The 17918-nt window shown below is 40.9% G+C and overlaps 1 protein-coding gene across 4 annotated transcripts in view; it reads right to left on the bottom strand.

Moving 5' to 3' along the window:
- The window catches only part of LOC138765115 (serine/threonine-protein kinase TBK1-like), a 60484-nt gene that overhangs the window by 21929 nt on the left and 20637 nt on the right, over positions 1–17918 (bottom strand). For all 4 annotated transcript variants that reach the window (XM_069941889.1, XM_069941885.1, XM_069941886.1 and 1 more), the window contains 4 exons: positions 16875–17071; positions 11941–11999; positions 7352–7443; positions 3744–3845 (listed from right to left, as the gene is read on the bottom strand). In XM_069941889.1, the coding sequence (XP_069797990.1) occupies positions 3744–3845; positions 7352–7443; positions 11941–11999; positions 16875–17071 (450 nt within the window). The remainder of the gene's footprint in view (positions 1–3743; positions 3846–7351; positions 7444–11940; positions 12000–16874; positions 17072–17918) is intronic.

The following is a 17918-nucleotide window of genomic DNA, read 5'->3' as shown; positions in this document are numbered from 1 at the left end:
TCCGAGCAGTTTTTGACACCAACAAGTTCTGAGAATGGTGTGTTACTGGCTGTCAAAGACTTTTATGGAAGAGTGTGGTGTATGGCTTAATTCTGCCTCCTACTCCTGTCCCTGCATCCTAGCCAGCAGTACTTCATTGTGTATATTTGAGTTCTCTGCCATTGAAATAAAGGCTGAAGTAGATTTGAATGAGCATTGAGCCAATAGTATGTGACATTGAAGGCTGTGAAATGATCATGTAACAATGTGAACCGGTGCAAACTCGAAAGGCCAACATGGCCTGTTTCCGCTCCGTAAATGGATATATGGTTAATGGTGACATTTCAGGGCTTAGACAACTTGTCTGAGCGGCATCGTTGGCATAGTGGTTAGTGCAACACCAGTGATCGGGACCAGGGTTCAAATCCCATGCTGTCTGTAAGGAATTGGTATAGCCATATAACCATTTACAGCTGAAACAATGGGAAAGGAAGGGAATAAAAAATTTATCCGATTGTTTTTCTGAGGGATGTTTTTGTTCTTTTGATGAATTACAAAGGAAATTTGGTATTAGTGGAAACTCTGTATTTGTGTATTATCAATTAAGATCTTTCGTAAAACAGATATGTGGTCGACATATGATTTTATTGCCTGATTCTAATTTTGATGTATACGTACTTTCAATGCCACAAAAGGGATATATATCTGATTTGTATTGTATTTTACAAGAAACTGATAGTAAAAAAGATTGGGATAAAGATAAGTTGAAATGGGAAAAAGATTTAGGTTTTACAATAGCTGAAGAAGCCTGGATGGAAATTTGCCAGAATAGTATTCGGAAATTGGTTAATGCTAGATTAGCGATGATTAATTATAATTTTATACATCAGTTATATTTAACACCGGAGAAACTAAAAAAGTTTGGCCTTAGTAAGTCGGATTGTTGTTTTCGCTGTGACCAGACGGCTAATACTTTTTTGCACACTGTTTGGCTTTGTGATCGATTGCAACAGTTTTGGAAGGGTATTCAATCTATATTTAATAGTTTATATAATATCTGTCTTGTATTAGATCCTGGTATATTTTTATTAGGGAATATGCAATCATTAATTGATTTAGGTTTAGAGGATTATCAGATTTCCTTTATCTATTTAGCTCTAGCTGTGGCCAAGAAATGTATAGCTCTTACTTGGAAAGACAGAAATATATTAACTTTAGATAGGTGGTATTTGGAGATGAAATCCTGTTTGACTATGGAAAGGATATCTTTTTCAATTCAGGATAAGATGTCTTTTTATAGGTTAAAGTGGACTCCGTTTGCTAAATATATGCATTTAAGTTTTTTTTTGAAGACTTTATTTAAAATTTTATAACATGAATACAATAGAGAATTACATTTAAATAAAAAAAATTAAAATGGTATGATTACAATATTACATCAGAAAACTACACAAAATACCCCCCCCCGTTAATTATAACACAATATTAATAGTCTAACTTAAAATTACTCCAACCCTCCTCCCCGAAAATAAAGAGTGATGAGTTAATAAAATTAACAATATTATATATGGAAAAAAAATACCCACTTACAAAAAAAGAGATAAAACTTAACCTAAAAAAAAATTCTAACAACAAAAATTGTCAATACTAAAATATCACGATTAAACATATATTTAAATCAAACTTAAATGCATATAATTAGCAAACGGAGTCCACTTTAACTTATAAAAAGACATCTTATCCTGAATTGAAAAAGATATTCTTTCCATAGTCAAACAAAATTTCATTTCCAAATACCACTTATCTAAAGTTTCTATCTTTCCAAGTAAGTGCTATACATTTCTTAGCCACGACTAAAGCTAAATAGATAAATGAAATCTGATAATCCTCTAAACCTAAATCAATTAATGATTGCATGTTCCCTAATAAAAATATATCAGGATCTAATACAAGATGGATATTATATAAACTGTTAAAAATAGATTGAATACCTTTCTAAAACTGTTGCAATCGATCACAGAGCCAAACAGTATGCAAAAAAGTATTGGCCGTCTGATCACATTGAAAACAAGAATCCAACTTACTAAGACCAAATTTTTTTAATTTCTCCGGCGTTAAATATAGCTGATGAATAAAATTATAATTAATCATCGCTAGTCTAGCATTAATTAATTTCCGAATACTATTCTGACAAATTTCCATCCAAGCTTCTTCAGCTATTTTATGTCCTAAATCTTTTTCCCATTTCAACTTATCTTTAATATGCATTTAAGTTTGATTTAAATATATTTTTAAGTCTGATATTTTAGTATTGATAACTTTTTTTGTTGTTAGTATCTTTATTTGTTATGTTTTATCTTTTTTTTGTGTAAGTGGGCCTTTTTTTTATATAATATTGTTAATTTTATTAACTCTTCACTCTTTATCTTGGGGGGTAGATTAACTTTAAGCTAGGTCATTAATGTTGTGTACTAATTATTGGGGGGGGGTTTACTTTATTTAGTCTGCTGATGTAGTACTGAAATTTTTATTACCTTATGTTTAATCTTTTTACTGTAACTTTATATTTTATTCATGTTATAAAATCTTAAATAAAGTTTAAAAAAAAATAACCATTTACAGCACAGAAACAGGCCAGTTTGGCCCTACTAGTCCGTGCCGGCCATCATCTCTCACACCTAGTCCCACTGACCCGCATTTCATGTCTGCATGGATTTTCCACAAGGCGGGGGGGGGGGGGTGGGTGGGGATGGAGGGGGGTGTCTCTGGTTTCCTCCAGCATTAAAACATAACCGAGTGTAGGTTAATTGGGTGTAAATTGGGAGGCATGGGTCGAAATGGCCTGTTGCCATGATATATGTCTAAATTAAAATAAATTAAAAATTAAAATTAAAATATTAAAATTGTTACAATTCAGCTATTCATTTTTTTTAAGTGACAGGTCAGGAATGTTAGTAAAATTAAAATTTAGACCACAGTCAGGAGAGAAAAACATTACCACCCAGACGTTAGGTAGATGCAGCCGCTAGATTAAGGCCACTGCACTCCATGGCTGTGGTTGATGGGTATATCATATTCTGGGTGGGACAGTCATAGCTTGGAAAATTGTACGTGACATTTGATAAAAGATGAGTGGTGAGTGGAGTGTGACGATGGAAGAAGATGGGTCTTTGGGCCGAGAGGTCCCAGAGATCTCTATCCATGGAGGCTTTCTTGCTTTTACATCTGAGTCTGTTATTGACTAGCTGTTGGACATTGACTGCCGCGATTATTCGTGACCCCATTATCTTTGAATGATCAGGGGTGTCACGGTTCGCGCCATGCTGTCACAGTGCCGGCGACCCAGGTTTGAATCCGGCGCTGTCTGTAAGGAGCGTGTACATTCTCCCCGTGTCTGTGTGGGTTTCCTCCGGATCATCTGTTTTCCTCATGCCATTCAAAACGTACTGGGGGTTGTAGGTTAATTGGGTGTAATTGAGCGGCACAGGCTCGTGGGCCGAAAGGGCTTGTAACCATGCTGCTTGTCTAAATTAAAATAAGGCTTTTTATAAGGGTGAGAGAAAGTGAATAAAATACACGTGCATACAAATGAGGAGCAGGAGTGGATCATTCAAGTCTGCTTCACCATCTAACCAGCTTCGGGCTGATCAGACTGTAACCTCATCTCTATGTTTCCATTATCCGTGGAAGGAAAGAAGGCGCCATGGACCTTTCTTTGTTAAGTGGTCTCTGTGATCATGAATGTAACTGAAGGCACTACTCACATCTTCTGAATTATCATCCAGGTGTCCTTGCAGAAATTCAGCTTCACGTTCAAAGCTGTAACTTGCTGAGTAGTTTTTCTACATTCCTCTTTCAAAATTGCCCTGGGAAAATAATCAATTTATTAGAATTGTCAATCAATTTCTCTGCCAAATACAGTTAAACCACGCACCCCCCCCCCCCCCACCCCACCAGAGTCTGGCATCTATGGGGATTGCTAGATGCCGGTTAAGTGAATTTTCTGGTTGTTTGAGATTGTGTGCTGCTTGATTGGCAAACTGACCACTAGAGGCGCTAAATCTAAACTTTTGTATTTTTTTACCTTTTTTTTCCCCCGTGATTCTTTTGCCGATTGTTCAAGGCTGCTGGCTGCTTGAATTCCGGATAACGGGGATTTTACCGTAGTTTGTCATTAATCAAGCTCGGCTGGTCTCTGACTAACCTCATCAAAATGTAAATCGATAAGCTCTTCCTTCACTCAGCAATAGGTTAAAGAACAAAGTTAGCCAGTCTGAGTTTGTGTCATTTCCCAAAGATCAAGCTCGGAACATCATGCAAACTTCCATCACTTCCATGATCTCCATCTACACCTCCCACTGACTAGGAAAAGCAGCCAATTTACTGAACGACCCATCACATCATTTGACACACTCTCTTCTCTCACTTCCCTTCAGGAAAAAGGCTAAAATGTGTAAAATCATGCACCAACGAGCTTAAAGACAGTTTTTTCCTGTAGCCATCAGGTTCCTGAATGAATCCCTCAACAATGCTGTTATGATGCCCTTGTTTCGTACAAATTGATCTTTTTATTTCATTGTACCTCTATAATTTGTGCTTTTCTACTTTATATGACTATGAATGTTGGAGGTAATCTGTTAGACTGCTTTTAGAAGTACCATCCTCACAATACTTGATATAATGTGACAAACATAAAATAGAACATTTTAAAAAATTTGTCTGATGAACATTTTGAAATAGGTTTCAAAAAATATCTGGGGCCCCAAATCATGTACGTACATTGTGAGATACAAGGTACTGTAGGTCTTGATAAAGGCATTTTGTCTAATTTTTATTCATCTCTTTGCATTGGCCCAATAACCCTTTTTATTACATGGTCTCTTAAATTATTTATGCCTTCAGAACTCTACCTGGGAGTTTGCAATATATAAAAGTGCTGGATAAACTCAGCAGGTCACACAGGATCCATAGGAAGGAAAGGGAAATCATTGTTTTGGGCACTTTTTCAAGGCGGTGAGGTTGTGGTCTGGTATACTGACCTCTTCCTTGCCAAGGCCAGACGGTAGCTCTCAGTAACCTGCTGAGTTTCTCCAGCATTGTGTTTTTACATTTTTATCTCGGACACTTCCTCATACTTACCCCTTGATCAGGACCTCACCAAGGAACATCAAGCCACCATCTCACACTCTCTCACTGACCTCACCACTTCCGGTCATCTCCCTCCCACAACATGTTGCCCAGTTCTCATACCTAACGTCATCCCTTAACGGAAGGCTCGGCCCTGAAACATTGGTTACCCTTTACTTTGTATAAATGCTGCATGACCTACTGTGTCTCTCCAGCATTTTTGTGTATTGCACAACAACCCCAATGTCCGTAGACTTTCCTGTTTAACGACGTGGGAGCTTTTTTTTTTTAACTTTTAAAAAATTTTATATTTAGACATCCCGCACTGTAACAGGCCAATTTGGCCCTATGAGTCCATGCTACTCAATTTACACCCAGTACATTTTTGAAGGGTGGGTGGAAACGGAAGCTCCCGGAGAAAACTCCTTACAGACAGCACGGGATTCGAACCCAGGTCCGGTCTTTGTGACCCAGGTCCGGTCTTTGAGATGATAATTCCACATTTCTGATATTAGTGCCAAAACTAGTATTTTTTAAGTGGTTTGCGCTGGTCTTCTTCTACTGTTCAATTTAAAATAAAGTCATTATCACCTAACTAAATTATGCACCTCAACAGAATCATTTCTCAGACTTCCTGTCCAGATTGTACATCTTCAGCTTTCTCTCATCCTCTCACCCAACACTGGCAGGAACCTCGGTTGCCTGCTCCCTCTCTGGTCTCAGAGCAGCACAACCTATAAAGTGAAGATCCAAGTCACAACACTGAAGTGTTTGATCCCATTTCATGGCATGTATGGCCCAGGTCTAGCATATGAGTCTCAACAGTGGATTTAAAGTTAGGGTGGCACAGCCGTCAAACACAGGTCTCCCACTAGAGATTTACATTCAAGATGTCTCAAATATAAAATCAATGGGTCATGGCAAATTCATGAATTTAAATTTAAATTTGAGACATACAGCATGGTAACAGGCCATTTCACTCCACGAGTCGGTGCAAAACAAGTTACACCTAATTAACCTACACTCTTGGAACATTTCAAACAGTGGGAGGAAACCAATGCCCCCAGAGAAAACCCATACAAACTCCTTACAGACTGCGTGGGATTTGAACCCCCACCCCAATCGCTGCCGCTGTAAAGGTATTACGCTAATCGCTACGCCAACCATGTCGTCCACTCTGGCTAATTTTCACCCTCAGGGGGTGGGGGGTGTCTGATCCTAATAACAACTGACAAGTCAGCACGGACTGAGTATCCTGTTTGGGCTGACTGCTCAGGAGCTGACACCAGGTTCACATCAGGAGCACGTGCAAAAGTGTTACTCAGAGGCATTGTTTGAATTGCATTTGATGTTTTCATGCTTGTTAACAAATCATTCTGTGGTCTTGGGTCTCCCCATTCTGGGGCCTCCTCCGGCTTTACAATTATTCAAGATCTTTGCACTCCTCTGGTCCTGGCCCTTTGTCCATTTTTGATAATGATCACACTGTGGCGGTCCTTCGCAGCTCCCCCATGCGACCTCACAAAATGAAGGACGAGCGCGACGATCCAGCAGGCTGCACGAGGCCTGCAGCACTGACCTCCAATTTGGCCGCAACCAAAAGAGCTTAACTGGCCTATCAGGGAAAGCAGATCACAATCACACCATTCAGTGCTGAGAGGGCTTTGACCACGGCCCTCAGCTTGAGAATAAAAGCAGGGCTGTGAGCCCAATAAAACAAAGTGTGTTAACTGCACTCAACTAGGTTCGTATCATACTTTCTGGGGACAGCGTGTTCTTTTTGAGCTAACCTGCATGTAGCTCTAAGCTCTCCTGTGCTATAAGCTCCGCAGAGCCATAGCTTGTAGCAGCTAGCTACAACACCACCACTGGAATTGGGTCTTCAGCTGCCTGGAACTGTGCTGTTCCATCCCTTTGCTTAAGATTTCACCCAGTATATCCCCTGGATAATATTTGCTTAAACTCCTGTTGGGTGCCTTCCAAAGGTTAAGTACCATTAAAAGGACTGCATTAGACTTAGTGTTGCTGCTGTTATCTTCATACTAAAAGCCAACTTAAAAGAAAAGCTCCAAATAAATAACAGCTTGTGACAGTTCCAATCTGTGGAAATTGGCTTTCACAAGAGGTGTAGTGCCCATATTTGGATGAGAGAGGGGGAACGAATTATTGAAATGATATTGCAGGAATGCAGTTACAGGAAGGACCATCGTGGTGAATTAGCTTTTCATTTTCTGCAGATACTCACAGCATCCAATATACTCCTCGCAGGATGAAGTCCTGGCATTTCATTAGGGAGTTGGTGATCCTCAGCAGTTGGTGAACAGCACTCGTCACAACCTGGAAAGGAAAATCAGGCCCTCAGTAGGTTCAGTTAAATATCGCTCAGTCTCCACTCCTTCAGCTCCCCATCACCTTCCCTCTCCATTCAGAGAACTAACCCTCCCCCATCTACCCTCCCACCCTCATACCTATGATCTCTTACCTGTTAACCTGTGCTTCCCCCACCACCCCCCACCTCACCGCCCCTTCCACCTCCTTTCCTCTCCTGCCCCACCATTTTACTCAGGCGCCTGCTTGCTTTTTGCTTATACCCCAAGCCAACAGGCTCTTGAATTCCCAGGATAGTGTACCATGTACTTTTACTGTCTCCGTCTTAATATTTTATAGTGTTTAACTTCTCTTGTCTAACTTATATTGATGTAAATATGCTCCGTAGTCCTGGAGAAATGCTATCTCATCTTCACTGTTTGAGCATGGTATGAACAATAAATAAAGGTGACTTGTCCTTGTCGGAGGGCTCAGGCCTGAAGCATTGGCCACCCTTTTCTTCCTATAGAGGCTGTTTTTCCATCACTTTTGTGGGTTGCATTTAGTTCATTCAGCACCAGGTAGCATTTGTATGGTGGACAAACATAAGGATGCCAGAAAGCAGAGAAGGCCATTCAGCCCCTTGTGCCTTCTGCCATTGTGTAAGATCATGCCTGGTCATTTCCTGGATTGAGCCCTACACCCATTGATACACTTAATATGCAAAGGGAATTGTATGATTCAAACTATAATTGTTAGTACAATGCTATTACAGCACCAGTGCCCCAGGTTAAAAAACGACCCTGTCTGTAAAGAGTTTGTTTATTTTCCCGGTGTCCATGTGGGTTTCCCCGGGTGCTCCGGTTTCCTCCCATGTTCCAAAGGTTTACAGGGTTAGTAGGTTATTTAGGTTTTTTTTTGGCGACGTGGGAGTCATGGGGCAGAAGGGCCTGTTATCCTGCTGTGTCCCTAAATTTAAAAAAAAAACATATATTCACTAAAATGGGAGTAATTTGTGGTGAATTTGGATCAATTAATCCCCATTGAGCAAGCCCTCAGATCACACAGCACACAGGTTTGATACAGAGTAAGTTGTCCTCTGTACCCTCCTGAAGAAGTACAGTGCAGGATGGAAGTGGACTAAAGACCCATCTCAATGGGCTTCTCCTCAAGCAGGTCCAAGGTTGATCGAGGAGTCACGTGATGGAGTAGTGGCCGGACGGTGAACTCCAGCCCTCTCCAGAAAAGTCGGGAAAAACAAAGGAAAACACAAAGGCACAGAAATAAAAGTTACAGAAAAGTGAGTATAAAGGTGGAAAGATGGCGACAAAAAAAGAAAAATCGAAAGCAACGGTAAGAAGAGAGGAAGAGAAGACAAAGGAGGAAAAAGGTGAAGGCCTTACCTGTCCGAAGAGGCCCGCTGCGGAGAGAGAAACCCGCTCCCTCAGGTCGGTAAATAATGGACTACAAAAATGGCTCGCAGAGCCGAGTAAAAGTGCACAACCGCGCATGCGCGATGCGAATGAAAAAAAACACACCGACGGGAGGGGGGACCAGCTGGGGAGTCGATCTCCACAGCCGGCAACGACAGCTGCAGAACACCTGCAGCAAGAAGAGACCACAGAAGACAATAGAAACAAGAAAGAAGAGGAGGAAAGGGCACCAAAGAAACAACAGATGGTCAACCCAGAGGAAGAAGAAGAGGAAGTGGAAGAGTACAGGGAAATAGAAGAAGAAAAGAAAGGCAAGGTAAAGGATATACTTGCTCTTATTAAAGGATACATGGAGTCATTTAAAGAATGGCAAACACAGGAATTTAAGGATTTAAGAAAAAGAATAAACAACACAGAAGAGAAAATAAATAAAATGGAGATGACCTTAACAGAAATGGGAAAGAAAATGGACAAGATGGAAGAGCGGGCAGTAGCAGCAGAAATGGAGGTAGAAGACTTAAAAAAGAAATTGGAGAAATCTAATAAAAAAACTAAAGAGACACAAGAACTACTAGCTCAAAAAATAGATACAATGGAAAACCATAACAGAAGAAATAACATAAAGATAGTGGGCCTTAAGGAAGATGAAGAAGGCAAGAATATGAGGGAGTTTATAAAAGAGTGGATCCCTAAGACCCTAGGATGTCCAGAACTACAGCAAGAAATGGAAATAGAAAGGGCACATAGAGTATTGGCCTCTAAACCACAACCACAACAAAAACCAAGATCTATTGTAGTAAAATTCCTAAGATATACTACAAGAGAAAAGGTACTGGAGAAGACAATGGAAAAAGTAAGAGAGGGCAACAAACCACTGGAGTATAAAGGGCAAAAAATCTTCATTTATCCAGATATAAGTTTTGAACTCCTAAAGAAGAGAAAAGAGTTCAATACAGCAAAGGCGATTTTATGGAAGATAGGGTATAAATTTATACTAAAGCATCCAGCGGTATTGAAAATATTTATTCCAGGACCACAAAACAGACTATTCTCGGATCCAGAAGAAGCACGAAAATTTGCAGAACAATTACAAAAATAGACTGAGGGAGGAAGACGGGTAATGAGAGTTAAAATGATCACGATTGATATGTATGTGGGTAAAGACAAAAATAGACTGAGGGATGAAGACGGGTAATGAGAGTAAAAATGATCACGATTGATATGTATGCGGGTAAAGAGGTATAAGAGTGAATAGAGACAATGAGCATACATGAATGTATCTGTACTTAGAGGAAAATATAGATAGTATAGACAAGAATTAATAAGGGAAGGTAATGGAATAGAGAGAATAAGGAGGGAATTAAAAGAGTAACCTTTGGGACATATGAAAAGTGAAATCTTTTCTGGGGGAGGCGGGGTGGGGGGAAATAGCGGTCACTGCAAAATCAGTTGACGCTTGCGAGTGGATTCGCAAATCCAAATGGAGAGGGGAGATGCGGTTGTCCAACAAGGGATAAAGGACAACTCAGGAGGTGAAGGGGAGATTGGGGATAAATAAGATAGAAATAGGAGAATAAGGAAAATGTTGGATGTTGTAGGAATGTTGTCTTATAAAGAGTTGAAAATAAGAAAACAGAAATGGAAAAGGAGGAAAGGTAATGATGGAAAAACGGAAAGAGAAGATAAACAAAATATAAAAGGGCTACGCTGAACTATATGTCTTTAAATATTAATGGAATACATAACCAAATTAAAAAGGAAGAAACTACTAAATTTAAATGAATAAATGTATTCCATTAGAAAAAATAACATATAGGTTAAGAAATAATATTGAAATATTCGAACAAGTATAGGAGCCTTACATTAAATACAATAGCGAAAACCTACCGGGGACAAACATTACCTAAGTTGATGGAAGGAGAAGGAAAGAAAAGAATGGACTCAGTAGAATTTCTGGTATAATTTTGTTGAATGACAACATTGTCTGACTGGCTTAATGCAACCTAGATTGTATACCTAAAATGGATGAGAGAGGGGGGTGGGGGGGTGGTTTGGGAGGAAAGGGGGGGGGGAGAAAAAGTCACTGTATATGTGTGAAAAAGAAATAGTGTATATCATGGCTAATGTGATTTATGGTGTGAAAAATAAAAAAAAAAAAAAAAAAGCAGGTCCAAGGTTCAGCCAGTTGGCCATTGAAGGGCCAACCTCAAACCCTGTCCCTCTTTTGAGATTCTGGTCCAGTCCATGTTTTCCTGGACACTGCAGGGAGAAGAATGCATCCTTGGTGCAAGATCACTTTTACTAACTCCTAGATAAGTTCATTCTGAATAAGAAAAAAATACCAAACAATCCCAGGGCATGAAGAGAATTAGGTGAGATAGAGAGTAAGGATCTTGTTATACTGTCCCTTCAAATGCTTCAATTACAGGAGAATGGAATGCATCCTGCTTGCTGTGAAAAATCTTTTAACTGAAGCTCATTTGTTGAAGTTATTTTAAAACAAAATATACTCAAACTGCAGGCCTGGGATAAGGCCAACAAAAAAAAATAACATTGTGCTAGGGATGGGCCTCAGCCTCAGGAAATGTGCAGACTCTGAACCAGCAGTTGAATTTAATATTTTACACCAGCAATGATTTTACTGCCTTTTTACAACCTGACACTCTCAAACAATGGTTGGCGTAGCGATTAGTGCAACGCCTTAGCAGCGCCAGCGATTGGGAGCAGGGTTTAAATCCCATGCTGTCTGCAAGGAGTCTGTACATTCTCCCCGTGTCTACGTGGGTTTTTCCCAGGGGGCTCTGGCTTCCTCCCACTGTTTGAAACGTACTGGGGGTTGTAGGTCAATTGGATGGGCTGAAATGGTCTGTATGCCTAAATGTAAATTTAACAAATAGATCCAAACATATTTTCAGTGAGCTGGGAAAAGAGTTTTCTTAGATGCAGCCATTTAATTTGAGCGGGCTTTTAGTTTTATCTCTCCCTTGTAAAACAGTTGACTAAAACCATTACCACTCCCTCCACTCACATCCATCCCCTCAATCTACTCTCGACCCCAAATCCTCACCACCCCCTTTTACAGATTAAGCATTACCTTGGCAAGGTTAGCGTCATTGATTAAGTCGAACTTTGGCGGAAACATTGGTATATCAGCTGTGAAGAGAAATCAATATTGGAAAAAAAATTAGGCTTAGAAGCATCAGGAAGTCTGCTGCAGACTAACACACTCCAATGAAGGACCTTATTTACAGATAACCAGCATGGTTAGTGTAGCGGCTGGCACAGAACTATTATAGAGCCAGTGTCATGGGTTTTAATTCACTGACTTTTGGAAATAGTTTGAATTTTATCCCCGTGACGTGTTTTTTCTCCAGGTGCTTCCTCTCACTCTCCAAAATTCATTTGGGGTTTCATGGGCTGGAAAGGCCTTTACAAGGTTGTATCGTTCAAAGTATATATTTTTTTAAAATCACACAGGTGAAGAATTTCCACATAATCAGACGGTCTAAGTGAGCAAGTAAAAATTTGCCTTCCCGACCATGTTCTCCCTTATAATGGTCAGATTGCCTGAGACATCTTCCAGTTTATTATCTAAACTGACAGGCTGTAGCTTTGTAAAAAGTTGAAAGATCGGGGAATTGAGGGTTATGTGGAATGGGCATAGGTGTTGAGGGCAACATGGCTCACAGCTGAGGGTTGAGAGTCTGATTGACATAATCCTGCTCTCATTTGTCCATTGTTCCTGGTTGGATGGTGGCCAGGTTTGCAGAGTGAATTGGCGACTGCTGAGCCTGCCACTTGTTACCTCACTGGCAAAATGCACCCCTACCCCCTACCCACCCGGGTGCTGAGATCCTCCAGTCTCCAAGGCACCCACCATTCAATGATCCAGCTCTGCTGAGATTTCCTCAGCGTAGGTTGTCCTCTGAGTGACAGAGGGCTCCGGCTTATGGAGGCCTGGAGAAGGGACAGAGTTCTGGGCAAGCCTGGGGCACGGGGCTGGAGGAAGGGTGTGAAGAGACGGAAGAAAACATTGGATGCACGTGGAGTTGTTTGACAGCTAACAAAGCGATTCAGTTAAGACAGAAAAAAGATCTGACTTTTTGTTTCAAATTCTTGTTTGCTCCCAGATAACTGACATACAAATTAGACACAGGACTTGGGCCCAGCTCAGCTGATCTGAGCAGATCTGATTGTACCCTCAACTCGACATTTCCGAGTACCTGCAGAAAATATTTACTACCCCCCCTCCCCCACCCATTAGTGAAGTAATCATTTACAGACTGCTGAAGGAACTCAGCTTCAGGAGTGGCGACAGGGGATGGTGGGTGTCTCAACCCGAAATGCTGACCATTCCATTGTGTTCACAAATGCTGCTCGGCTTGTAAAGTTCTTCCATCAATTGGATTTTTTACTCCAGATTCATCATCTGCAGTCTTTAAGTCTCTGAGTAGTTATCTATGTCTGCTTTAAAACTATCAACTCTGCCGATACTGCCATTTGAGAGAGTTCGAAAGACTAGATGTGAGAAAAAAAATTGCCTCATTTTTTGTCTTAAATCCGTGTCCTTCAGTTCCTTTCCTCAGTCTCACATCCCATCAATATCAATCAAGCTGCCTCTTACCCTTCCAAATTCCAGTGATAAAAGCACCATCTGTCCAAAATTTCCTGAGTAATTCTCATTACACTGGACAACAATATTTTATTTCAAAAAGGTTTGCTTCCTGAAAAAAAAGATAGAGAACTTCAAGCTGAACAACAACGTCAGATTTGCTGTATCACGTAGGAAACTGGAGAAACATTAAATTAACTTTTATTGAATTTAGCATGTTAATCGCATAATGTTGCTGACTCATTGCGTTAGCTCAACTGACCTAAAATTGTTTGGCCGCTGATTTTTGTTTGTACTCAGCATCCTATGCCCCTCATGTCAGTGTCCAACAGTAGTCGGCTAGTATTGATGGATTCCAGTTGTCCTGATACCGCTTTTCCATGGTCGCAATGTCCTGGTGAAACCTTTCGCCATGTTCGTCACTGACTGCACGAAGATCAGCCGGGAAGACGTGCGAATGGAAGAAATGAATTTTCAATGAGATGTTGCACTTCATGGTTTTTAAAGCATAAGCAGTTCAACATGTGGATCAGTGTCGTTTTCCACATCTGGTTCATGCATTGAGGCATCTTCATGTGCCTCATCTAGGCTTCATGCCTCTGGTGACTTCAGAACTGGCAAACTGTCGTCATGGCTGAAGGCAGACTGGGGTATTCAAAAGATTTCCTATTTTTAGCAGAGAAGCCAGATCCATTGGTTAGACAGAATAACAGTCAGCCAGATGATCCTTCTGTTCTCGCCAGATCATTGGGACTGCAGATGACATCGACTTTTGAGTTCCTCTGAGCTAAGCTCTCAGGTTGACTGCACATGTTACACAATACATCTGAGGGAGCCCAGGGTTATCTTGGTAACCAAATTTACCACCAAAGTAGAGCTCATAGGCTTTCTTAATAAGTGCAGTCATGCTGTGTCTTTGAGTCTTAAGTGTATGGTCACCACAAATGTAACAGAATGTATCACAGATGGCGAGATATTTCTGCTGTATTGAATCATCCTGAAGATAATAATGCTATGTTAAATACACTCACTATGCTACTGGGTGAAGAACATGTGCATCAATATGCGCACAATCTATAATCAATGTAATACACACCATCTGTATATGTGAGCTGCTTTATAGCTTGTCTGCATCTATCCTGACAAAGCGTGTCCAGATCTAAGACATTTGCTTAGCACCTGCACTGCCTGCATGCCCAGGTATGCTTGGACTGGCCAAAACAGCTTGCTTTGTTGGCAAAACACTAGTAGACTTAAAAAATGACAGGAAATCATAAAAATAATTTATATCTAAAAAATGGTACGTGGTAGGAACACTTTAAGGTGATTTTTGTGATCAGCAACCAGAAAAATCTGTAAAATACACCCAAAAATGTTTAGAAAGAAAAAAAGTCCAGTGTTATTAGACCAGTAAACCTTCCAATTTAAATGACAGAACAACTCCAATTATCTGAAATAGTTGGGACTGGGCCTGTGTTGGATAAACGTTTTTTTTTAAAACAGCCCAGTAGGAACAGCAAATCACTTGTATCAATGTTTAAACAACAAAAAACAAAAAGGGAAGGCTTTTTAAGCATTAAAATAATATTTAATTCTCACCAAAAAATGCTGGCCGCAATGCCACTGCCAATCACCGAGACCTCCCTATCGCTGCATCTGATTGCCGCCGTCCCCACCACTCCCATTGATCCCCGGGAGGCTTTCTGGGTCAGTGGGTTCCTGTCTCCCCGATCACCGGAGCTCCCAATGCCCAAGTCCCGCCTCTGAATCCTCCCCTCAGCCTATTACTGCACATGCACATTGGACTCCCTAGTGCGTATGTGTGGTAGTAGGCCAAGGGGAGGGTTTGCAGTCGCCATCAGGAGCTCTGGTGTGCCAGGTTGGGAGGGGAGGGAACACCACTGAGCCTGAGGTCCCACTTCCTCTCAAAAGGCAATATATCCTTCCTCAAGTAAGGAGATCAGTACTGCACGTGGCACTCCAGATACGGCCTCACCAGTACCTCGTACAGTTGCAGCAATCCATCTAGCAATGAAGGCCACATTTCATTTGCCTTCTTGATAGCCTGCTGCACCTGTAAACCAACCTTTTGTACTCCCAAGTCCTTCTGCATTACAGCTTGTTGTAATCACTTTCCATTTAAATAATAATCTGATCTTCCATTTTTCCTCCCAAAGTGGATAACCTCACATTTACCAGCATTGTATTCCATCTGCCAGACCTTTGGCACTCACTTAACTATCTTTATCTCGCTACAGACTCTCTGTATCCTTTGCACAATTTGCTTTTCCACTCAATTTAGTGTTCTCAGCAAACTTAGATACACTACACTCTATCCCCCTCTTCCAGATCGTTTACATATGTCATGAACATTTGTGGGCCCAGCACCAACCCCTGTGACACCCCGCTCACTACCAATTGCCAACCAGAAAAACACCCCTATATCCTAACTCTGCTTTCTATTGGCTAATGAATCCTCTATCCAGGCTAATACATAATCCCCAACTCTATGCACCCTTATCTTTGAATGTGGCGCCTTATTGAACACTTTCTGGAAATCCAAGTAAACCACATCTATCTGGTCCAGTCTATCAAGCCCATTGGTCCATTCTACCATTTGTCCACTGAAGGAGCTCAGCACTGTCAGTGGGGTTTCCCCTGAGAGTGCCTCGTTGTCAGTTTGCCACTATAGAGGGAGTGCTAAACTATCAGAGATACCATATTTCAATTATGTTAAACTGTGGCCAAGTCTTCCATTTCAGAAGCATGTCACCTTGTCTAGTTTCTGAACCAGGATTGATCCTCAGATGGTGTGCAATGCCATCGAGTCATGCAACCCAGATAAAGGGCAAAGTCTGCGCTGACTATCAAGCCCTAATTTGCACCAATCCTACACTAATGCCATTGATCTCTTCACATCCCCATCAACTCTCCTTGGAATTGATATCACTCGCCTGCATGCTGGGGATAATTTACAATGCTGTATGGAAGCATCACATTATACACCAAACGTGAGCAGTGAGATGTGCACCAAAGTAGCAAAACGCAGGCATTTCACATTCTTCCAAAGGCGTAGTAGAAAAAGGCTGACTGGTGAGCTTATTAAATCTATGGCAGGGGTGTCTAGGGCACACCTTCAGGATAAAAGGGCACAACTTAAAACAGAGATGTGCATTTTTTTTAAGCGAGGTTGTTGTGTGTATTTAAGGCATAAATTGAAGGGGATTTGATTAGTCAGGATATCAAGGATGACAGGGAGGAGGCCACAAAGTAGGGCTGAGTGGGAGGATGGATTAGCTCATTCAGCTGACTTCCACCCATATACCTTGTGAACTATAATGAAAAAATACCTGAGTATTGACTTCACCCGGATCAATTGCATCAAGAATTCCATCTCATTCACACAGGCCACTTACGCTCCTTGTACGTGATTCCAATGGGGGTCATCGGATCCTTGCTCACCAGAATGATTGGTCTCTCCTCTGTTGTTTTCGGTACCACATTCACCTGTTGGACCAAATCCAGTTCCAAGGAATGCCCTTCATAAATGAGCTCATGACCTGGAGCAGGTATGTTAGTCTGTTGGGAAATAGCGTCCATGAAGACATTGATTCTGTGAAAATCGATGGGAAGAATTTATTGTGGAGGAGATGAGCTATCCAACATCCATATCATCTATTCATTTCTTTACATCAATTTTATTATTGTTATTCAAGTCAAGTTTATCGTCAACTGATTGCACAAGTACAACCCAACGAAACTGCGTTCTCCAATCTTCGGTGCAAATCACGCAGACACACAACCAGACATAACACACATACAGACAAACAATATATATGCAGGACAAGTATTTAATCAATACAAATAAATAAATAAATTTATTGATAGTTTTGTACATATGAGAGTCTCAGTTCTTATTGCATCTTCTGGCAGACAAATCAACCTGCCCCTTTTTCCTCTTCTCTGCCGACTCACTCCTATTAAAATCATAACATTGCAGCTTCAAAATTTTAGTTCATTCTTTCCCATGACCTTATCTTCTTCCTGGTCTCTACAAAATATGAATTCTCCAATCAACATTCACTTAACCTCCTCTGTTCAACTCTGCCATTGGCGTTTCCCTTTCCGATGCAAATTGCTTTGATGGTAGCATCCCGAAAGATGTGTTAAAAATTGCAATTGTTTGGACATTTATTTTTGCTCACTAGCTTCAAGCACATTTCAGTGTTAGCCACGGGCTGTCATGACCTCTGCCCATTTGGAGAACAATTGGTCAACAACCTCATTACTGCTGTATCAGTTGGTGGTAGAAAACACAATGATCTTTTTTTATATTGTTTGCCAGTTCTTATCTATTGGCTTTTATGTGGATGGAGGCACCATAAACAACATAAGAAATAGGAGCAGGGGTCAGCCATCTGGCCAGTTGAGCCTGTCCCACCATTCAATAGGACACACAG

The sequence above is a fragment of the Narcine bancroftii genome, chromosome 5 (genome assembly GCF_036971445.1).
Source record: "Narcine bancroftii isolate sNarBan1 chromosome 5, sNarBan1.hap1, whole genome shotgun sequence".
Lineage (NCBI taxonomy): Eukaryota > Metazoa > Chordata > Chondrichthyes > Torpediniformes > Narcinidae > Narcine > Narcine bancroftii.
Note: the sequence above shows the minus strand (reverse complement) of the source record. Positions and strands in the feature narration are given on the sequence as shown.